This window comes from Amphiura filiformis, chromosome 20 (genome assembly GCF_039555335.1).
Source record: "Amphiura filiformis chromosome 20, Afil_fr2py, whole genome shotgun sequence".
NCBI classification, from domain to species: Eukaryota; Metazoa; Echinodermata; class Ophiuroidea; order Amphilepidida; family Amphiuridae; genus Amphiura; species Amphiura filiformis.
In genome coordinates, this window is record NC_092647.1 from 21,147,665 (window position 1) to 21,171,746 (window position 24,082).

Below are 24,082 nucleotides of genomic sequence, written 5' to 3' on the forward strand. Positions count from 1 at the left end.
GATTTCAGGTTTACAAGACCTGTTCGTTAACCACTTGGCTACGGCTAAATAAATGATTTATGTTTATTAGTTTGTTATTTATTCAGTATTATCAACAAGAATCAAGAACAAAGATAAAGCAAAGAAAAAATTATCAGTTATAAATGAAGTACCACTCAACACTATCCAAAAGCCGACAATACTAGAATGGTCCATAAAGTCCATCAAGAGGTGTTAGCTTATTTCTAATGGTGTCTCAATTACGAAAGCAATGGCCGTAAATGAGAGTCATGCAATTGTAATAATAAGATTCCATGCACCTTTTTCATTTTGAAAATTGACTGATAAGTCTTGAAATATTTTGAATCCTGTCATCGGATTCCAATATAGCAGTCAATGAGCTACTGGTTCCTGGAGCATTAAAGTACTAAAAAGTATTAATGGTATTTATAAGGGACGAACGGTTTATTGCACATTATTTAATACTTGTGACTCATACATGGACTGTATTGAACTCAGGTGGGATTTTCAAATTATTAAAATTCCAGAACAGAGGGCTCAATTTTCAAAATTCAAAATTATATATTGGTAGCTGCTTTATCATGCAATAACATACGGTGCACTGTTCTGGTCCTGTTTCGATGCGACATAAGAATACTCAAAAATTAAATTTTCTCATTGTATAGTTCTTTAAGAGACACCCTGTATGAAGGTAATGAATTATTTATTCCATTCACACCAGAATTGGAATCAACCCTACATTGGCGTTTAACGTCAAAATGACGTCATAAAGTCTTAACCATCGAAAAACAACACAGAACAAACATATTCCCGTTCGAATTTTGAACGAAATCGTTGTAGAAGGTCACGCTGTCTAATGGGAATAAATCGGCATTATTATTTGCGTATAAATTAATCTATTGATTTTGAATTAATGCTTACATTTACTGTTAAGGGGGTTCTACACCCCTGGCCAATTTTGTGCCTATTTTTTGCATTTTTTTCAAAAATTATAGCGGTGCATAAGATATGTATATTATAGGGGCAAAGACTACAACTACTGCACAGGTGGTGGCCGCATTGCATTATCTAAATTCAGTAAATTTTCATCGTCAACCGTGTAATTGAATGGGATTATTTTGAAATTTTAAAACGCTTGAAATATCACAAACAAATAGGCCTATGTTGATAAATAATATAAATACAAGCTAAAACCGTTGGGGTTCGATAATGAACCCCACAAAATTAACCGACTATATTGGAAAATGCCATACGGCCGGGCGGTTTCACAAGTTGCCGGCTCGATCATGTCATCCGCCGCCTGACTACTGCACTAAAAATTCAGCAACACAAGGCAAGTAGTTATTGATTTATTGATCAAATATTGGGTTTCTCTCATTTTTGACTGTAACTCCACAACTGTTGTCTGTGCTGAAATAAAACTTCCAGTGCAGTAGTTGTAGTCCTTGCCCCTATAATATGCATATCTAAATTGTCACCAATGCGCTATGAGTTTTGAGAAAAATGCAAAAATAGGCACAAAATTGGGCAGGGGAGTAGAACCCCCTTAAAATGAACTTGACTGCGGTGATTTAAAGCCATAATATACGATTATAATCAAATTTCAATGTTTTTCTTGCTTAAAAATGCTGGAATAATATTAGTAATAACTGTCAGGAAAGATTTGTGTCCATTTTAAGCCAAAATAACAAAGTAAAGTGAAAGAAACCCACTAGCGATTTTGGCCGTTTAACGTTGAGTTCTATGGAGGACTTATGTCTGAATGTAACATTATGTCAACATTACTTTGTTGACTTGGAAAACAAAACGAATTTACTAGTACATACAATAATACAGAACTGAATCATTTAATAACATAAAATGCATTCACAACACCAAATAATTCGCCTCGGAAATGACAATTGAACTATTTTGAAGATGTTTAGCTTGATATTTCAACCGTATACAACGTATCAACGTATACCTGGAATTCAGTGCCAAAGCGTCATAGGGGCATCATACCAGGTGATCCCCCTCATCATGGTCGGTGCCCTCTAGCTCTTCCCCCAATATGACGACCCACGCTACACCACTGCTGAAATTTGCCCGATATGCACAAAATATAGCTCAAATTTATATCGATTGATTTCATAAGCGACAGCCACATAAACCATAATAACGCCTAGGAAAGGACCAACTATGTATGAAATTACACCACATTTCGCCATAATATATTCTAGAAACGCTTGCTGTTAGAATAAGAAAAATTTTAATTGTAATTATTGCACAGGTCACGGCGACCCTGTGACCTTTCCGGAAAAAGCCGAGTGGCAGGTTTTTCAAATAAATATTTTCTGTGTAAAAACTGTACCATCAGATAGGTAATGGAATATATGAATATTAACTGTACATCTATCACAACAATTTTTGATAACAACTTGCGTCACAATTGATCTAGTATAGAAGGTAGATAATTTATTTCAATCTTATATACGCCATTTTTTTTTTTTTTTTAAGTGAAAATTAATTCTGTAAAAACTGTATTTTTTTAATGTAATTTTCACATTATACCCGACAAAAGATTACCGTTTTGTTGTTATGATAATCTAATCTTTTGATTTTGTAAATAAAATTATGGGTCTAATGTGGATTTAGGATGCAAACTGGAACAATCCAATGCCTTGTCAAAATCATTTGCTTCAAAATGGAGTTCGGATGCACTTCGTAATACAACTTCCGCCACTGCGGGAAACCACATGCACAGCAGAGCACATGGCCGATATCAAAATCGATTTTATGTATTGTGTATGTAGGCCTATTCATAGGACCCTCGTATTAATTGTCTCTATGCGCTTGAGAATTCAACAATATAAATAATGGTAGCTTTATTATAATACACATTAATGTTTTAAGCAGATAAAATTCCAAAATATGATGCAGTAATGAAGTTGCGATTTATTAATATTATATATGTATAAATTTTCACGATGACACTATCAAGTTCTTCGTGGTCGAGCGGTCTAAGGCGCTGGACGTATGGTATACGTGATACTAGCCAAAGCGGTGAGCCGTGAGTTCGAACCCCGCCTCTGCCAAACTTTAAAAGAATTAAAATTTTAATTTTTAAAAATGTCATATTGGGGAAATGTGACTGGGAGAATTGATGTATGGCGTGGAGTGGTGTGGTATGAAATATAAATTCATGACTTCATCTGTTGTGCTGTGAACTAGAATGAAGAACACCTAAAACACGTTTCACGCGTTTTAGCAAGCACCTTCATGAAACGGTCCAATGGGACTCGATCTGTTCGGGGAACATGATATGAATAATGACATATCACACAGTGCGTATCGTGAGTAACATGTTAAATAATTGCGTTTAGACCGGACCATCACAATAATTTCTGAAAGAGCAATCCTGAAATTTCAAAAGTCATCAGATACGCAAAAAAGTTGAAACTTGAATGCTGGCATTTGGGGTTCAGAATTATCTTTTCCTTGATTATCGATTGGTGAATAGGCAATTTCCTGTAACTACCGTACGTACGCACTATATACCACGCACTTCTTGTACTCGCTTTCGTCTTTTATAATAATCACGTGTTTTCGTATATAATATACATATCGTACTTGTCACCAACGCCCTATAATTTTTGAAAATACAAAATTGGCCAGGGGTGTAGTACCCCCTTAAGGACAATACAACGTCTGATGTCAAAGTAAATTAACCTGGTGATGTCGTAGTGGTCAACTTCAGTGGTCAACCTGGTCAGTGAAGATTAGTGAAACATTTCACGCAAGAAATACCACGTTATCGTGCACCATTAAGCTTGAGCGTTAACAAGAACAAATCATAACGGACATCGTAAGAGGTCATATCAACGGACCAATTAAATGTTGGACAAGTATAATAAAAGTCAGAGATAATGATATTATATATTATATAAAAAAACTAGTCGCGTCTGACGACCCTGTCAATCCAGCCTGATCCAACTCAGCGTTGTACGTGATTTTAATAGCATGACGGCGATAAGGCGGTATAGACGGATCCAACGAGCCAAGTGATGGTCAGAATTCAGTCGGCCATTACTGGGGCCCCCGGGCTGGGGCCCGGATCCCGTCTGCACCAAACTCGTGTTTTTACTGCCCAATTGGGTGGATTAAATCTGCTTCAAAATCGATGTTGAATTGTATTGCGTTGTAAACTTTCATCATTCTTTTGTCTACACGGGTGATGGAATGCAATTTAATATCCCCGCCAAGGCAACATCATTGCACATTTTAGGTGGGATAGACCTATGGGGGATCTAGCTATGGCTGCCATTGAGATGTAGGAATGCGTGAAAATGGATTCGTCTATTGGCAGTGATGACAGACGCGAACTAGTTTTTTTTAAATTATGACTTTTAGTATAGTACCAATTCGCCGAAGAAGTAGTTAAGTAACCGGATTAATTACCACAACAGTGGGTGCAAACTATCTTTGAATATATCTCCCTGCACTATAAGCAGGTTGCACTCGTAACCTGTGTATGTCTGCACTCATAGATTGAATACAATACCACTCTTTAAAAAACCCACTAATCTTACAGGTGCGAGTGATCAGCATGATATGATCAGCATGATATGAATAATACTAAAAACTTACGATCCCTGTTCGTTGATAATCTATGTGCAATGTAATAGACCGGCGTAACGTATAGTGCAGGGCAATACATTGTTGAATTGCACTGTACATTCATAGAAATTATTTTTGGGGTTTACATGTACTTTTCTGATATGCCAACGAATATACATTACAAGATTCTTTTGCCAGCGCCTGCACAGGTACACCGTCGCCAAGGTACCTGACTGGTGCACATAAAAGTACCTACATGGTACCGATGCTGCTACTGAACAGGACCCACCAGCAGTGGTAATGCACTGGTACTACACTGGTACTGCCATGGTACTGCATTACCAGTCAAGTACCTTGGAGACGGTGTACCCTATATTGGAATCTCAAGTTGTAGTGCATTTTTAAATAATGCTTTCAAGATCGTTTTAGCCGTACTTGATTGAATAGTTAAGCTATTAACCTGAATTGTTAACTTAAAAACACACATTGGGTATGGCATAATAGTGTAACAAAATTCATCAAAGTGTGGTTCCTAAATGAATATTTTACGCTAAGTTACGAAAACCATGGAATATAGTAGATGAGACCATTTCCATGCGAAAACAAAGCTATTAAGCTGAATTTTGTGGGGAAGTGATCAAATTTTGACTAACTTAAAAGAAGTTAAATTGGGTTAACTTACTTTGTTTGAGTCGCAACAACAGGTTTTTTTAAAGATCTTGTAATGTAATATCAACAAAAGTTTGTAATCGTGTCAAGTCATGCCAGCACAAAAACGTTGTCTTTGTTGGGTGGGCTTAAGGGGGTACTACACCCCTCGATAAATTTGTGTCTATTTTTGCATATTTCTCAAAAACTAATAACACAGTGGTAACAAAATTTATGTTTATTATTGGGGCAAGAATCCAATTACTACACTGGAATTTCAGTGACCCAAGACAAGCGGTTCGTTATTTATGATAAGAAATAAGGTACCGATAGGATGTACCTCATTTCTTATCATAAATAACGAACCGCTTGTCTCGAGTCACTGAAATTTCAGTGTAGTAATTGGATTCCTTGCCCCAATAATATACATAACTTTTGTTACCAGTGTGTTATTATTTTTGAGAAAAATACAAAAATAGTCACAAATTTACCACAGGGGTGTAGTACCCCCTTAAACGTTTCATGAATTATTTTCAGATTAAAGTCTTCATTACTTGACAAGGCAAGTAATATCAACAAGAGGGTGTTCTTTACGACGTCCTCACTTATTTGAAGAAGTTGTAATAACAAGGCAAGCGGATCATTGGACTATTCTATTTAAAATCCACACTCCCCCTGTGGAACATTTTGGAAATATCATCCATTATAAGCTACGAAGATTACAATGGCTATTCCGGATGGCTACCCCGCGGATGGCTGTAAATGTCTGGGAAAATGATCATTCAGTGGTATAAACAAATACAGAGAAATACAACTTCAGAAACCAGGTGAGGTATACTTGCCCTGCGAAAAGCAAAAGTTGCAAATGGTTAAGAGGGAAGTAAAAAACAAACCGATGACGTGATAATGTTCACGTATCAATGAGTGGTATAGAAAATTATCCCGCGCGAACTACAGACGATGCTTCCACATATGACAAATTTTTGTATTAATATAACTATTTATAATCCATATGAAACATAACTTATGAAGCAAAATAAGATTTCAAAAATATACTGCGCCAATAAAGTATCCTTACAGTTTGAAAAATAATCACAATTTTAAAAATGAACAATTTTGGGGTAAATTTGTTTTTTTAATAAATGCACTATCTAATCCTGCACATTATGACACCACATTGAATCCAATGTGACCTCAAGAAGTAAAGTTACATGCATTTGAATAGACGAAGGTCCAGTTTTAAAAGTGACAAACTGGCCTATACAAGGCGCAAAAAGATTCCAACAAGCGAAACAAAGAGACAACACAGTTTCTTCAATAAGCGTTATTTAAAGCAGTTTTTATTTCAGTCTTTACTTCTCTGTACTTTTCAAAGCTTTCATTTTATTTGTCAGTTCTTTTGTTTCAATTTTCTTTTGTTCCTTTTGTTTTAAATTAAAGCCAAACGCATAAATTAGCCATTCACCATTCTCAAACCAGATCTGTGGAATTTTGAATAGGCTAGTTTGTCACTTTTAAAACTGGACCTTCGTCTAATCAAATGCTTGTAACTTTGCTTCTTGAAGTCACATTGGATTCAATGTGGGGTCATAATGTGCAGAATTAGCTAGTGCATCTATTAAAAAAAGAAATTTACCCCAATATTGTTCAGTTCGGAAATTGTGATTATTTTCCCAAGTGTACGGATACTTTATTGGCGCAGTATACATGTACTATATATAGTAGGTCTGAGTGAATGAATAAGGCCAGTATGAGACGTGCGGTCGGTGATTTTTTTAAGGATAAACTTTGAATTAAGATTTATCTTAGATTTGATTATGTTTACAATGAAATATACGTTTGCATCGACATCAACAGCATTTGATATTGTTACATTCAACATTAATAATAACACATACTGGCATACGGTAACAAGATAAACAATATCGAGTCATGCATGGAGTTTACTGCCCGTCTCAATTAAAGTCTTTTATAGTCATTGCCAAATTATATTAATTTATATGTCATTTCTTCCTTGTAAAATCAATAGTGTGCCAGGATAGTATGAAAATGTTACACTTGTGACTATACGTTCATTCGAGCTTGCCCCATATTGCAACGACCTTTTATCGACACAAACGTGAAAAAATTACATATCTATCCATCGTACAGCGCAACGGAAACGTCACATGCACAGACTGTGATTTTGCCACAGTTTCGTCAAAATGGAACACCTCCCTAGAGAGTTTTAATCTAAGAATATAAAGCTGCTTTTTATTCGACAAGGTCCGCTCTGGCAATTCTAAGTAACTCCATCGCGCGAGTATAATCTAAATTAATTTTGAATCGGTCAAGTTTGAATTTAATGTATTTATTAATTCTGATCATCTATATTAAAAGCTTTAATCTTATCAAATTATACATTAATTATTAATTCAATAAAATGAAATTAATGCATTTTTATTGTAGAGGAGCACGGCTTGTTTTGTATAAGATTATAAATTTTCAAGGAATAACATGGTCTTTAACGATGAAAATTGACAATTAAAAAAAAAATTAAAAATATAAATTTTTGATTACGTTATGATGTTACTAAACGAAGTTTAAAGATCTTTCGCTTTTCATTTTAGAGTACACTATTTTGCATAGCCTTTCTTATAATTTTGAGTTTTTATGAAGTTGAATAGAGTAAGAAGTAAATCTTATTTACTTGTAACACAAGCTTTATTGAGCATGTTCAGAGAAGGAGTATAATAATTGTGTTCATAATTCGATCAACTTGATCAGTCATAGAAGTTCTAAAATCAGTCGGCCAATGATGTAAAAGCGATTAGATGCGATCATATACAGTTGTGCGCAAATGGTCGCGATATAGGTCTTTCTAGGGCTCTTATTGCACTTAGTTATATGAAACAATACGATTATGTAGTTATAGGTTCTTCTTCTCTTTTAATTGAGAAAATCATGATAGTAAATAAAGTTTTATCATACAAGTAGTAGATACTAAACTATTTACCCTCTTGTTATGGCGCATCTATCAAGATTTAAAAGCACAAACGTAAAATAGTATATTTTTCTCCTGAGCTATAAAAAGTGAAGTATTTTTACGGTCATTGTGGTATATATTGACTGTTCAGTGTCAGAAGTGGGTAAGTGCAATTAGCTGCCCTGTGAACATTTGTCAATTTACACAGAGTATATTGTACTCACTACACGTGGCAGCTACACATGGCAGCTCTTACACTTCCCCACTAACTGCCACTGAGCAGTCGATATAGTCGTGTCACACAGGAAAGGGCACCCAATGAAGTTATCCTATTTCTTATGAATTTATTGCTCAAACTGAAAATAATATTGCAAACCCACATAAAGAATGCCTCAACAGACCAGCAATTATTACTTTGGGAAAATTATATAATAAATTTTGTATAATTTCCATCTCACTAGTTTCAAAAGTAAAAATTAAAAAAATACTTTTTCGATGCAAGTTACAATCAATTTTCAATTAAAATTGGTAATTGAATGTTTCATTTGTCTGGGATGTAGAATATAGATAGCTTGCTATGAATCAGGCCTATTGGGCTGTTCCGGTTGAAATCCATACACCTCCTATGGAAGACATGACCTTAATCTTCACTCAGGGAGTGTGATTTTTAAATGGAGTACCTGAATAGGTGACTCCATTTGAAATATACACTTCTTGAGGTAGAGATACAGGGTATGTCTTCCATGGGGGTGTATGGATTTCAACCGGAATATCCCATTGCGCGAATGATTGTTTTGCAAGGAAACCCGGTACACGGAAAGTCTACCTTGATTGCACTGTTGCATGTTGATACTTTTTTGTAGTATACAAGTAGGGCCTACGTAGCTTTTAAAAATACCGGTGTGTACGTAAAAAAATCAACTGGAAAACCCGTACACATTTTTAACAAACCCTAACTACACTATAGCTGCAATGAATCGTAATATACCACTTTTTCAGTAAATTGTTTTGCGGATTTTTTTTTTACTTTTTCATATCTTGTAACCAGCATATATAGGCATGACCTTGCATGGATTTTACTAATTTCTCGCATATTGAGACACAAATTTACTCCAAAATTATCTTTCAATTTGATTACGTCAATTTAATAAATTGACTATTTATTTTTATACTGGTAGTTGACTTTTATTGTTTCAACTTAAAGAGTTGATCTTTGGAAGTATTTTGACCCTAAAATATAATACAATATAATGCACAGAATTGAAATATCAAATACTAGAGATTATAATGACGATTGCATGTTTTTTATGACATTTTGACATATTTTTATACTGGCATTTGACTTTTGTTTCAACTTGAGTTGAACGTTGCAAGGATTTTGACCCTAACATATAATTCAATATAATGCACAAAATTGAAATATCAATTAATAGAGATTATAATGACGATTGCATGTTTTTATGACATTTTGACCGGATTACTCGAAGACTTTTAATAATAAAAGGGATTATGTCAAAATATTGAGATAAATCATTTCGCCTTGCCCTTGTCTTTATATCATTGTACGTATACAGGTACTAGAGTATTTGATCCAAGAAAATATTAAGAGTTGCGATGACGCGATAGCATAAGATTTCTTTAAATAAGATATCGTCAATAAACTCTCATCATTTTATCTATATATGGTATGACGTGACACTCGTAAACAATGGGCTATTCCAGTTGAAATCCACCCCTGTGGAAGATTTTGCAAATATCTTCCACAGGGAGTATGTTTTCAAATGTAATTGGTCGGGATTCTCATTTTGAAACCCATACTCCACCTATGTATTATGGCTTATATATTTCCCACAACTGGAGTGAGTATTTCAAATGGAAGTTACCCAATTGTCTATTCAATTCAAAACTCGTACTCCCTCTGTGAAGACTTTAGCTAAATATTCGACAGGGGTAGTGTAGATTTTAAATGGAACAGCCCATTGCAACAAATAAGTATGAGTGAATGGGAGTATTACAATATAAAAGCAATTAAAATCACGTCGATATCTGTCCAGGAAACGAATAAAAGAGACTCATTACGCAGACAAAAATCGTCACATTCCTTGAACTGCTTAACCCGAAGAGAACTACATGCCGATTGGCCAAAAATAATATTGTGTCCAATTTTGAACCAATCAAGAAGGTTGTTAATAAGATCATCTACAAATGCAAGTTTGACCATAAATAGTTTAAAGCCTAGTCATAATTGGCAATTGAAATGAGCATCTCAAGATATCAACCAATCAGAAATGCTGTTAGATGACCAGTAGTATCCAGAGGGTTAACAATACAATTAATTTACTCAAAACACGTGTAAATTATAGGCAGATTGTGTAGTAAAATGTATATTACAGTACATAGTCTGTAATACTATTACATAAAGATTATTATGGATGGGGTTCTGTGGTTACATCTGTCGTGCAATTTTTACATAATTTTATAATAAACGGTGTGTAAATTATAGGCAGACTGTGATACTAAAATGTATACTAGTCTGTAATGCTATTACATTTTATTACAGATTACAGATTATTATGGGCGGAGTTCTGTGGTTACATAATGTCGTTAATTTTTTTAAATATTATGAACTGTGTTTAGAAATAACTTAATCTAAAGTTTACATGTTTTAATGCTCAGGTGATGACGTTCTTAAAATATTGTGCTGACATTTTTGTTTCCGCGTGAGAGAGGGGAGATGGAGAGAGGGGTAAGGATAGGAAGGGAGATAGATAGATGGGGGAAGGGAGAGATGAGAGGAAGAGAAAGATAATAGAGATCATAGAGAGGAAAGAATATGGATGAGAGGGAAGGAGATCATTCATGAGAAAGACAGGGAGGGGAGTGATAGAGTGAGGGAGAAACGGACAAGGGTGGGGAGGGAGATAGATATATGGGAAAAAGAGACATGGGAGGGGAGGCAAAAAGTGAGGAAATAATGTGAAGAGATGGGAGGGAAGGATAGAATGAGAAAGAGAGGAAGAGAGAGAGAGAGGAAGAGAGAGAGAGAGAGAGAGAGAGGGAGAGAGGGAGAGTTAGAGAAAGGGACAAAGATGGTAGATTTAACGTGGTAAGGGAGATATGAGATGCGAGACAGAGAGAGGAAGAAATATGGAGGGAGGGAAGTGCCGAGGGAGGGAGGGAGCGAAGGAGATAATGGGACACAGAGAGGGAGATGGAGGGAGAGGGGACAATGATGGATGAGGGAGATAGATAGTGGGAAGGGGGAAAAGAGAGGGAGACAAAGAGAGAGGAAAGAATTTAGACTGGGGGGAGGAGAGGACCGAGGGGAAGGAAGGAGCGAAGGAGAGAATGAGCAATATAGAGAGGGAGAGGGAGGGAGGGTGGGAAGCGCAATAGAGAGGGGCAGGTCGATGGAGGGTATGAGGACGGTAGGGGAGCGAGAGAAAATAAATACAAAATACAACTTGTCGGCCGGCCGTGCTGACCTTGACATTGCACGGGATGAAGCCTACGTTCAGATATAAACAAGACAAGTTGACTAAATTGAAAAGCAGTTTTTATTTTTTAGAATAATAATCTGAATATGAAAATTTATTAAAAACAAACAGAATTGATCTCACCTATTGTGTGGATTGACGAAGTGTTGATGTATGCGTAGCCTTTGGTGGCATCGATAACGGTATATGCAGAAATGGCTCGATTGTAATAATATACATTTTCGTAGAAGTGTAACTAATTTATTTGCAACCAAGACGAAAAAGTTAACAGTATTTATTAAAAAGCTAGCTTATATTTACGCATGCAAGTACTTTCAAAAGATTATTTTATTAACTGTTAATATTCTTGTTTTTATGTCTTTTTTCAGGTTTGTTACATTGCTATAAACATGTTGGGTTTTGTTGTCAATGATAAAATCAAGGATGGTATTTTCACGGATGAGACTTGACCTTCATGCTCAAAATGATTAACCGTTTGATGACCATAAAATCATAGAAACTGCTTTGACCATAAGCTTCAACATAACAAGTTCAAGTTTGATATATCTTAAGAACCACTGAACCAATACTCGGCTTGCTTGTACTTATTTTAATGCATTTTTCATGCTGATGCTAAATATTGTCATGAAATTGTAAAATTCTAATTTTTTTAATTTTTGAAAAGACAATTTTGCAGTCAACACCAGTTAAAAACAAGATAATGGTGAAAATGTAGTATCTGCAATTTGATATATCTTAAGAACCACTGAACCAATACTCGGCTTGCTTGTACTTATTTAAATGCATTTTTCATGCTGATGCTAAATATTGTCATGAAATTGTAAAATTCCAATTTTTTTTTATTTTTGAAAAGAAAATTTGGAACTTATCGTCTGCAGTCAACGCCAGTTAAAAACAGAGTTAAAAACAAGATAATGGTGAAAATGTAGTATCTGCAATTATAATACAAACCAGATACCGTCTTCTTACTTGGGAAACAGGCGTCTTTGATGTAGTCTGCACACATAGTAAAATGCAGTATTTTAAGGTGGTACTACACCCCCTGATAAATTTTGTGACTATAATTTTGCATTTTTCTCAAAAAATAACTACACACTGGTAACAAAAGTTATGTATATTATAGGGGCAAGAAATCCAATTACTTCATTGAAATTTCAGTGATTCAAGACAAGTGGTTCATTATATATGTTAAGAAATGAGGTACATTCTAGCGGTACCTCTTTTCTTATCATAGATAACGTACCGCTTGTCTTGAGTCACTTAATTTCCAGTGTAGTAACTGGACTCCTTGCCCCTATAATGTACAAAACGTTTGTTACCAGTGTGTTTTTATCTTTTGAGAAAAAATGCAAAAATAGTCAAATTTATCAAGGGGTGTAGTCCCCCAGTAAAAGGCAGTATACTTGCTGCTGTGTCGATACATGCTAGCCATAGTAGTACAGGAGCAGCAACCTCAAAAAAATGACTTCGTTCACCCTCCACTACATACAAGGTTTGACACCATAGGTAGTTAGTATGGACCCTCTAGATCACTGCTAGGTAGGTAGTGGACTCAAATTGTGGTATCACTTTTTTTTTACAGGTCATTTTATGTGTGGACGTATAATCGCATAAAATCACCAAATATAGGACAAAATTAAGGGGTAGGGGAGATATAAATTCTCATAACTCAACTTTTACTCATAATAATGAATTTATTTTGGTATGAATATGTAGCTAATTGATTGTTCTAACTGCCTAGTATTATTTGAAAGCAAACCTAGGTTTCATTTTATCATGATTGGAAGTGGCCAGTCCATACACTAGTGAAAAATCAGATTTTTCACAACAATGCGCAGGGTGGGTGTTTTTGTGACATTGGCTTCAAATTTTACTATTGTGCCAATTTCTATTTTCAAAATTAATTAAATTTCCTTTTTTTAATTTTGTTTTTAATATCAAGCATATTTAGGCAAACTTTGATGTTCTGGTTCAAATATTTATGTATGTGCATGTTTGCTTGCATGTTGGTTTGTGTTGTGTGGGTTTGGGGGGGTGTGTGTGGTATGTGGGGGTGGGTGCAGGGGTGTGTATAGGGTTCAGGGTTGGGGTGTTTTACATGTTTTAATATGTCACTCGGCTGAACTATATAAGTTCTATTAACAAAATTTGTTTGTTAAGTTGCCATTCATGTAATATTTTGAATATTTATATGTGTGGGGTGAGATCAACCGCTGTTTGTCAGGAAAATAGACTGAAAATGTAAAAAAAAAAGTTACTTTTCCACATGTAGCAGCGTGTGTAACAATATTAAGGGTTAGGGGAAATATAAACCATCATAACTCAACTTCAACTCATGATAATGAATTCATTTTGGAATTAATATGTAGCTAATTGCTTGTTCAAACGTGTTAGTATTATTTTAAAGCAAAGCAAACATTAATTGTCAGGTAGATAGCCGTAAAAAGTGAGAAAAGGTTACTTTTCTATGTATAACCATGTCAAATATGGCATTATTAAGGGGTAGGGGAAATAAAAACCACCATAAGTCAACCTTTACTCATAATAATGAATTCATTTTGGTATCAACATGTAGCTAATTGATTGTTCTAACTTTCCAGTATTATTTTTAACAGAAAAACCATAAGATAGACATAAAATATGATAAAAATTTTAATTTTCCAATGTGTAACAGCGTAAAATTTGACAATATTAAAGGTTAGGGGACGTACAAACCAACGTAACTCGACATTTATTCATTATAATTCATTCATTTTGGCATTAATATATAGCTATTTGGTTGTTGTAATCTTTTAAAGCAAAATAACCATTAATTGTTAGCTGGAAAGACATAAAATGTTTAAAAAATGTCAATTTTTCATGTGTAGTACCGTAAAATATGACAATATTAAGGTGTAGGGACATTCAAATCACCAAAACTCAAGTTTTACTGATGAAAATGAATTCATTTTGGTAACAATATGTAGTTAATTGTTAGTTCTAACTTTCTAGTATTATTTAAAAGCAATTAAACCATTAGTTGTCAGGTAGATAGACATAAAATGTACGAACATGTTAATATTCAATGTCTAACAGCGTAAAATATGACAATATTAAGGAGTAAGGGGACATACAAATCACCAAAACACAGGTTTCACTGACGAAAATGAATTCCATTTTGGTATCAATATGTAGCTATGTGATTGTTCTCATTTTCTGGCATTATTTTAAAAGCAATTAAGTTTCCCACGAGGGGTTGAAGGTCATAATGGGGCCAATACTAAATAATTATCCTATCATGTTGTAATGTTGTAATCTCAAATTGTTCCTCTCATCGCTAAGAATATAAAAAAACACAATTGTCATAGTTCTACGAAGCTTAGTTCAGGGGTTATAACGTCGAATATATCAATATCATAAATAAAGGTCAAATTTTTAAAATGGTCCAATTGCACCAATTAACGTAAGAAACCTCAATCGTACACTACATTCAAATTTTGGTGCAACGATTTGTATTCCTGTGTTCCCCTTCACAGTTAATGCAGCCAAAGATGAGTTATGGTAATATTTCCCCTACCCTTAATATTATCATATTTGACACTGTTACACATGGAAGTTTTTTCTCACATTTCCTTTGTATCTACATAACAACTAATGATACCAGAACGTTCGATGAATTCATTATCAAGAGTAAAAGTTGAGTTATTGGAGTTTATATTTCCCCTACCTTGATATTGTCATATTTAGGGACCGTTCACAAACACTTGTAAGGGGGCCTGATGCAAAAGGGGGGGGGGGGCTGAAACTTTTTGACCCTCCTAAGGGGGGGGGCCTGAAAAACTGACCTCAAACTTTCCTGGAAAAATTGAGTTTATATGATTTTCTATGGGGTTGACCCATAATTTTCATGTCAAAAGGGGCCCTACAATTTTTGAGGTCTGTAAAGGGGGGGCTCGAAAGAATATTTTGCGATGAATTTTTTTTGCATCAGGCCCCTCCCCCTTACAAGTGTTTGTGAACGGTCCATTACGCTGCTAGATATAGAAAATGATTTCTTCTGACAGTTTCTGTACATCTACCTGACAACTAATGATCGCTTTGTTTATAGAAAGTTAGAACAGCCAATCAGATACATTTTGATACCAAGATGAATTCATTTTCATGAGTAAAAGTTGAGTTATGGCAGTTATATATTTCCCCTACCCCTTTATATTGTCATTTTACGCTGTTAGACATAGAAAAATTACCTTTTCCTCACAGTTTCTGTATATACTGCCTGACAAATAATGGTCGCTTTGCTTTAAAATAATACTAGAAAGCTAGACCAATCACTTGGATATATTTTGATACCAAGATGAATTCATTTTCATGAGTAAAAGTTGAGTTATGGCAGTTTACATTTCCCCTACCCCATAATATTGTCATATTTACGCTGTTAGACATAGAATATTTACCCTTTCCTCACAGTTACTGTGTATCTACCTGACAAATAATGGTCGCTTTGCTTTAAGATAATACTAGAAAGCTAGACCAATAACTTGGATATATTTTGATACCAAGATGAATTCATTTTCATGAGTAAAAGTTGAGTTATGACAGTTTACATTTCCCCTACCCCGTAATATTGTCATCTTCACGCTTTTAGACATAGAAAAGTTACCTTTTCCTCACAGTTTCTGTATATCTGTCTGACAACTAATGGTTGCTTTGCTTTAAAATGATACTAGAAAGTTAGAACAATCACTTAGATACATTTTGATACCAAGATGAATTCATTTTCATGAGTAAAAGTTGAGTTATGGCAGTTTATATTTCCCTACCCTTAATATTGTCATATTTACGCTGTTAGACATAGAAAACGTACCCTTTTCTCACAGTTTCTGTGTATCTACCTGACAACTAATGGTCGCTTTGCTTTAAAATAATACAAAAAGTTAGAACAATCAATTAGATATACATATTAAATTGAATTGAATAGAATTAATACCAAGATGAAGTCAATATCATGAGTAAAATATTGAGTTCTGATGATTTATTTTCCCCTACCCCTTAATATTTTTCTATGTTATGCTGATATACGAGGGAAATCAACATCAGTTTTTGTTGGTTTTTTTGGTTTTCCCAGTGGTTACTCACGTCCTACACATAAATATTCACATCAATGGAAACTTAACGGATTTTGTAAATGGAAGTTGGTGCAGTGAAGTGACATATTAAGACATGTACACACACATTCATCCCCTCACCCCTACACATACCCTATGTACATCCAGCACCCCCCCCCCCACACACACACCCCTCGTCCTACAGACACCCCAACGAACTCATACATATTATAATGATTGGAACTGTTACAATGTTTCCCTTGATATGCTTAACATTAAAAACAAAATAAAACATTAAAATTTAAATAAAAAAATTAAAAATGGAAACTGAATCAATTTTGAAAACATAAAGTGGTATAGTTGTGCGATTTGAGGCCAATGTCAAACTTTACACATATGGTTTAAAAAATCAGATTACCACTCATTTATGGACTATACTTCCAAATATGCTCAAATGAAACCTGTTTTTGTTTAAAAATAATACTAGAAAGTTAGGAAAATCATTTAGCTACATATTGATACCAAAATGAATTCAAAATCACGAGTAAAAGTTGAGTTCTTGGAATTTATATCTCCCCTACCCCTTAATTTTGTCCTATTTTTGGTGATTTTATGCGATTATACGTCCATACATAAAATGACCTGTAAAAAAAAAGTGATACCACAATTTGAGTCCACTACCTACCTAGCAGTGATCTAGAGGGTCCATACTAACTACCTATGGTGTCAAACCTTGTATGTAGTGGAGGGTGAACCAAGTCCTTATTTAGGCCCCCTGTGGGATCTTGCTCCTGGACTATAGGCATAGGCTTCAAAATAAAAAGTTCAAAGTTTTGAGACATTTTCTAAAAATATCAAGAGCATGTCAAGAACCACTGAATCAATACTAGGCTTGTTTGTACTCATTTTAATGCATTTTTCACGCTGATTCCAAATATGGTCATGAAAAGTTACAATTCTGAAATTTTTGAATTTAAAAAAATGAAACTTGTCGTCTGCTGTCGACACTCGGGTGAAGAGAATATTAAGAGTGAACCAAAGATATAAAGATAGGAAATTTCATTCTTTTAGAGTGACAGATGATCAGATTTTGTTTTTAATTAAATCGATTTAATTGAATTAAAAACTGCTATATCCTAAGATTAAGTCAAAAGAGGTCAGTGGAATGCTAGACATTATGCACAATCATAGATATTTATAAAAAATCAAAACGCGTTTTCAGATGTGAAAATTTCGAAGAAATAATTTGGTCAAATCATGTGGAAAAAAACTTGTTGAATTCTCCACCTTGAAAATGATTTTTAAGCAATAGATAAAATGACATCTTATTAGTATTTAATTGTATCCAAAAGGTGTAGAAGCATTACGAATGAAGTAAAACAGTCAATCCAAGATAGAAATTAAATCAAATTTTTCAAAAATTGTACAAACTATTACACGTTGATTTAAATCAGTGATTTTTTATAATCATTTGATTTAAATCGTGATTTAAATCATGATTTAAATCGTGCCAACCCTGCATGGTAACCTTTTAATAATACTAGTTCAAGTTCAAGCCATTCAAATAAATCGTTACATTTCATATGAATTGGTATAATTAAAACATCATGCGCTGAGAAGCAATTACGAATTACATAAATAGACCTGTAATTGAATGTCATTGTCAACTATATACACGCGAACACTGCCTTTGACACAATAATGCACTTCACAATCAAAACTTAACACATGAAAAATAGATGAAAACGGGAAAACAAGCCTCAAAGCACAACGCGAAATTTTAACGAGTTATTTCATTATTTTTTGAATTTATAAATAAAACTCCTATATATTTTGGATAGATCAAAGTCCTGTTATTATCTTCTGGTATCAAAAGGCGGTATATATTTTAATAAATTAATTTATATTTTATATATTGAAGAAGACTTCTATCAAATGTAGGCTTATTATAGTAGATAAAGTTTCATAGCCAAAAATTAGCAATTTCAAAGCCCAAAGAAGTGTAACACCTGCAAAAATTACACGAATCAGGTTAACAACACTGGAACATGTAGAACAAGTAATGAAAATCGCTGTGACAGACAAAAATCAAACAAAAAACAAAAACGAATAAAAGCAAAACAAAAAACAACCATATAAACTGCCACAAATATTCATTAAGTAAAATTATGTTCGACAGTTGTATTGCGTAAAAGAAATTTATAAAATAACAATTCCACTTATTATAATTTATTAAAACAAAATATTATTTTATTTTTAATTGTCGCATTTGATTCAAACCACCACATGGAATTTGTCAATAAAAATTAATGTATTGCATAATTTTGTTCAAACACTTTACGTCACTCATAAATTTCGCTTTGTCCAGACGGTACTACATCACCTGATAAATTTTGTGACTAATTTTGCATTTTTCTCAAAAAATAACGACACACTGCTAACAAAAGTTATGTATATTATAGGGGCAAGGAATCCAATTACTTCACTGAAATTTCAGTGAGTCAAGACAAGTGGTTCATTATATGTTAAGAAATGAGGTACATTCTAGTGGTACCTCTTTTCTTATCATAACTAACGTACCTCTTGTCTTGAGTCACTGAAATTCCAGTGTAGTACCTGGATTCCTTGCCCCTATAATATACATAACTTTTTTACCAGTGTGTTATTATTTTTTGAGAAAAATGCAAAAATAGTCACAAATTTATCAAGGGTGCAGTACCACCTTAATGTTGTAAACTTTAGCTGCTTTCGTAAGAACAAACATACTTTTGATCATGATTGGAATAACATTTTATTTCACTAAAACAACTTTTTGTTATTCAACTTACCTTCTTCACGTTAAAGGCACGTTTAAATTCCTCCTTGTCAATAAGCCTATCCTTTCCCGCTATCCTTGTAAACTGTCTCTCTGCCCATGTGATCCACGCCTTGTGGTCCTCTTCTGACATCGCTGGTACCCTGTGGAACATGATAAGAGACGAAGCTCGTGAACGTTTGCTGGAAGCCATATTCAATCCAATAAAATATTGTATCCTCTATGTTTACGAATCACACATTTATGATTAGCATTCTTGAGTACCCTTCCAATAGCATAATTTTACAGGCTTGGTAATCAGTGTTCGTGCAATAACAGTATAACACCACCCGTGAAATAAGACCAACTCGTGTAAATAAGGCACTGTGAGTTGTAGCTACGCGTCACTCAAAGCGTTTGATTTGAGAAAAAAAATTGCACATCGATATTTGATTTGGACGGAAAGGATGTAGCCTTACAACAAGTATTTCTAGAATATTTATGAATCACACTGTTGGCTTTTAAGTCATTTTTTCTCTCAAATCCATCAGTTTTCTCTTATTAATTGCCCTTCTCTCTTCTCCAGAGGTTTATCTTGCTGTGTTATCATTTCCTTTAACACTTGACTCGCTCTTTCTCCTCTGCCTTTTTTATTTTCTCCATTTGTTTTTTATATTGTTTATGGCACTTAACTATTAGATATTTCTTCTCTTTTTAATTTCCATTTCCTCGCCTGGTTCTTTCTCTTCCTCCTTAGCTCGCTCTCTTTTTCTTCCATCCTTAGCACTTTTTCCATTTATCTCATTCTCATGCATATCGCCATATCCTACACTGTAAAACAGTGTTTAGACTTTAAACACTTTTCTAAACACTAAAAGAACCAAAAAAAGGTTCCACCAATATCTAATGAAGAACATATGAATTTGTGTTTAGGAATTACACACACGAAGTTTTGGAATTTGACATGTTTAAATATACATGCTGTAATAAAAGTGTTTGAAGTCTAAACACTGGATTCCTCCCTGTTTATTTATATTATTTTCTATCTCATTCTTTTATTCGTCTTCTCCTTCAATTTCTTTTGTTTTCTTTTATCTCTTCTTCATCCAATGTATCTCCTTAACTTTGCACGAGGGTGGTTATCAAGGGCTTAACGTCACTAAAAGCACTTTAAACAATCGCATTTATAGCTTTTTAGATATTTATCAATGTATTTACTTCGCTTAAGCTTATCTATCAAATAAGCATTAAGAGAGTTCATTGAAGTATTTTCTTCTAAAAGTTTATAGAAGAGCTAAGTGATGTTATTTCAAAAACAAACAGCAGCATGCGATAATTGGGCAATTCCAGTTGAAATCCAGACACCCCCTTTAGAAGACGTAACCTTAATCTCCTACAGAGGGAGTGTAGATTTCAAATGGAGACAACCATTCAGGTAATCTCATTTGAAATTCACACACCCTGTGTGGAAAATTAAGATCATGTTTTCCACAGGGGGTTTATGTGTTTAAACTGGAATAGTCAATGGCACTGAACTACTTTGCAAAAAAAGCTAATTGTGACAGTATTAGGAAAGCATTGTATTTCCATATATTATTGCAATTGAAAATCAACTTAATTTTCAAAATACTATCTCAAAATTAACATATATTTTGGGCATATTGCTGCAAAATTTCTACGTCAAATGTAATTATGTAACCACTTAATCTAAATACCACATCTTTGTTATACAAGTAGCTCATCAAATAGAACAATTTCAAAATAACAATGTACACATAGTCGACCATAGTAGGAAATTCTCTCATCCTGCGAAGGTTAAATAAATCTCACAAGATTCTATACATCTTGTAAGGGACTGATTGTCAAAGGCAGTAAAAAGATACCAAGAAAAATATGTTATTACAAAAAATCAATTTATTATGACTGAATGGGGTCATATACAGATGACGCATAGAGTTACTGTAGCAATTGTGGAAAGTGTAAGAAGTATGATACTTGATGGTATAATTAAGATTTTGACGTTTTTATTACCTTAGTGGAGTCATCATTTAAGTCGGAGTCATTTGGTAATATGTATATTTATCAATTATTAAGATCATGCAACTACAGATTTAATGCTGTACGTAATGTTATACCTGATACGCCGTGATATATTTAATGGTAGACTCGGTTCTAATTATACAAGTAGTAGGAGAGTGTATCTTATATTTACGTCAATTACACGTTACATTCTTTTTGCATATGCTTTGGACAACTTTTTTTTTTTCAATAACTTCAAAATGGCAAAAAGATGTAACTCGTAAATACAAAAAGAGGACGATACTTTCTTTCGTATGTGGCACACAATTAATCAACATATGGCAATAGACAGTATAACATTGTTTTGATTTCTTTGTATATATGTTTCAATATATTTTCATGTGATTCAAATAGAAAAGTTTAGGTGGTACTACACCCCTTGATAAATTTGTGACTATTTTTGCATTTTTCTCCAAAAATAATTACGCACTGGTAACAAAAGTCATGTATATTATAGGGGCAATGAATCCAGTTACTACACTGGAATTTCAGTGATTCAAGACAAGTGGTGCTATATATATATGTTAAGAAATGAGGTACATTCTAGCGGTACCTCTTTTTTTATCATAACGTACCGCTTGTCTTGAGTCACTGAAATTCCAGTGTAGTAATTGGATTCCTTGCCCTATAATATACATGTAGTATACATAACTTTTGTTACCAGTGTGTTATTATTTTTTGAGAAAATGCAAAAATGAGTCACACATTTATAAAGGGGTGTAGTACACCTAATACACAAAAATTTACCATTCAATTTGGAATTTCATTGCCAGTTAAAACTAACTAAAGGATTAGAATTTAGCTAAGTTTAATTTGGCAAAATAGGATAATATTTTTTTAATCCAACAATTTGTCTGGGAGATAAATCTTCTTCGTTAGAGATGGACGTATTGTGTGTGCTCTAAAAATGATATCAGTCCAAAAGTAAGTCAATGAATAAAGACTGGAGACACAGGAACATCACGTTTGTATCACGATATTATTGTATTACGTGCATGGTAAAGATTTCACTTGAATAAAAAATAAAAAATAATAAAAATGCCTTTCATAACAGTTGAAATAATAATAATACTATAGATTCAGATGTCTAACGAAATCGGTTAAGCATGCAATGTGCTATTCCATTTAAAATCAACACTCCCCCTGTGAAGATTTTGGAAATATCTTCTACAGGGGGGGGGGTATGAATTTCAAATGGAATGAAAACATTAGGCAGCTCCATTTGAATTTCGTACACCCTCTGAGAAAGATTCAACCTGAATCTTCCACTGAGGGAGGGTAAGTTTCAGATAGAGCTGCCTAATGTGTTTATTACATTTGAAATTCATACTCCCATGTGGAAGATATTTCCAAAATCTTCTACAGGGGTAGTGTGGATTTTAAATGGAATAGCCCAATCATGAAGCATGGTGGATTAAGCCTGAGAAAAAAGGCAGGAAACCCCGACAAATTGCAACAACCACCGGAGGCTGAGAACGATGCTATTTCAAAGATCGAAAATACTACTGTCATGTAAAATTCACATCAAAAATAAATCATGTCGAACACAACATTTTCAAACCTGCATCTTTTGAATTTAAGTTTTACCCTTCACGTTCATATTATTCCTCCATAATCATAAGTTGCACTATTTGGTGACTTTCAACCCAACAAAATTTTGATGATAATCTCGTTAATAAGTAACAACCCAAGGTGGTACTATTATGAACAACCCCTGATAAATTTTGTAAAAACACACACGAAATCAAGTATTTGTTTGTTTGTTTGTTTGTTTGTTTTGAATCTCCCAAATATGGAAACTCGGCAGAACTAGACAGCTATAATACTTAACCAACACCAATCAAACAATCGTCTAGGATAATCAACCACATATACTAGGCTCACTGAAAATGAAAAAAAAAATGTGCTGTTCTATGAAGAATAAAGATGGCTACTAGGTGGCCTAATTAGACCAAACAATAATTGCTCTGGGCTTTTTTTAGTTCTAGAAACAAGACATTATTTCAAGCCTCCTATCAGACATCATAAATCCAAATATAGTTCTCATATATTACTGCAATAATTGCTTACCCCACCGTATTCGCATTTGCATCCATAGCTGACAAGCCTGACATGTATCTTCCTTGAACTAAATGATCATCATGATCATCCAAACCAGAAAAAACACACACACAAAGCTCATTTGCATATTGACTAATCAATCTAAAGATAGAGCCTGTGTTTTGGGTTAGCGGTCATCTCTAGGGTTATGTCAGACGCTTCTAAACTCTGTTTAAGACTTTCAGAAAATAGACACCTGTAATGTTTAATATTTAGTACAATCTTAAAGCATACCCCACCAATTTGGGGTCAAGCACCTAACTTAACTGAATGGAATATTGAGGGTGCGAATCATGTGGACAAACACTTTTGTAGTCAG

General features: G+C 34.1%; 1 protein-coding gene across 1 annotated transcript in view; it reads right to left on the minus strand.

The window, feature by feature from the left end:
• The window catches only part of LOC140141855 (NADPH oxidase 5-like), a 201,293-nt gene that overhangs the window by 123,671 nt on the left and 53,540 nt on the right, over positions 1-24,082 (minus strand). Inside the window, 1 exon segment of the mRNA XM_072163726.1 lies at positions 19,619-19,748. Within this exon segment, the coding sequence (XP_072019827.1) occupies positions 19,619-19,748 (130 nt within the window).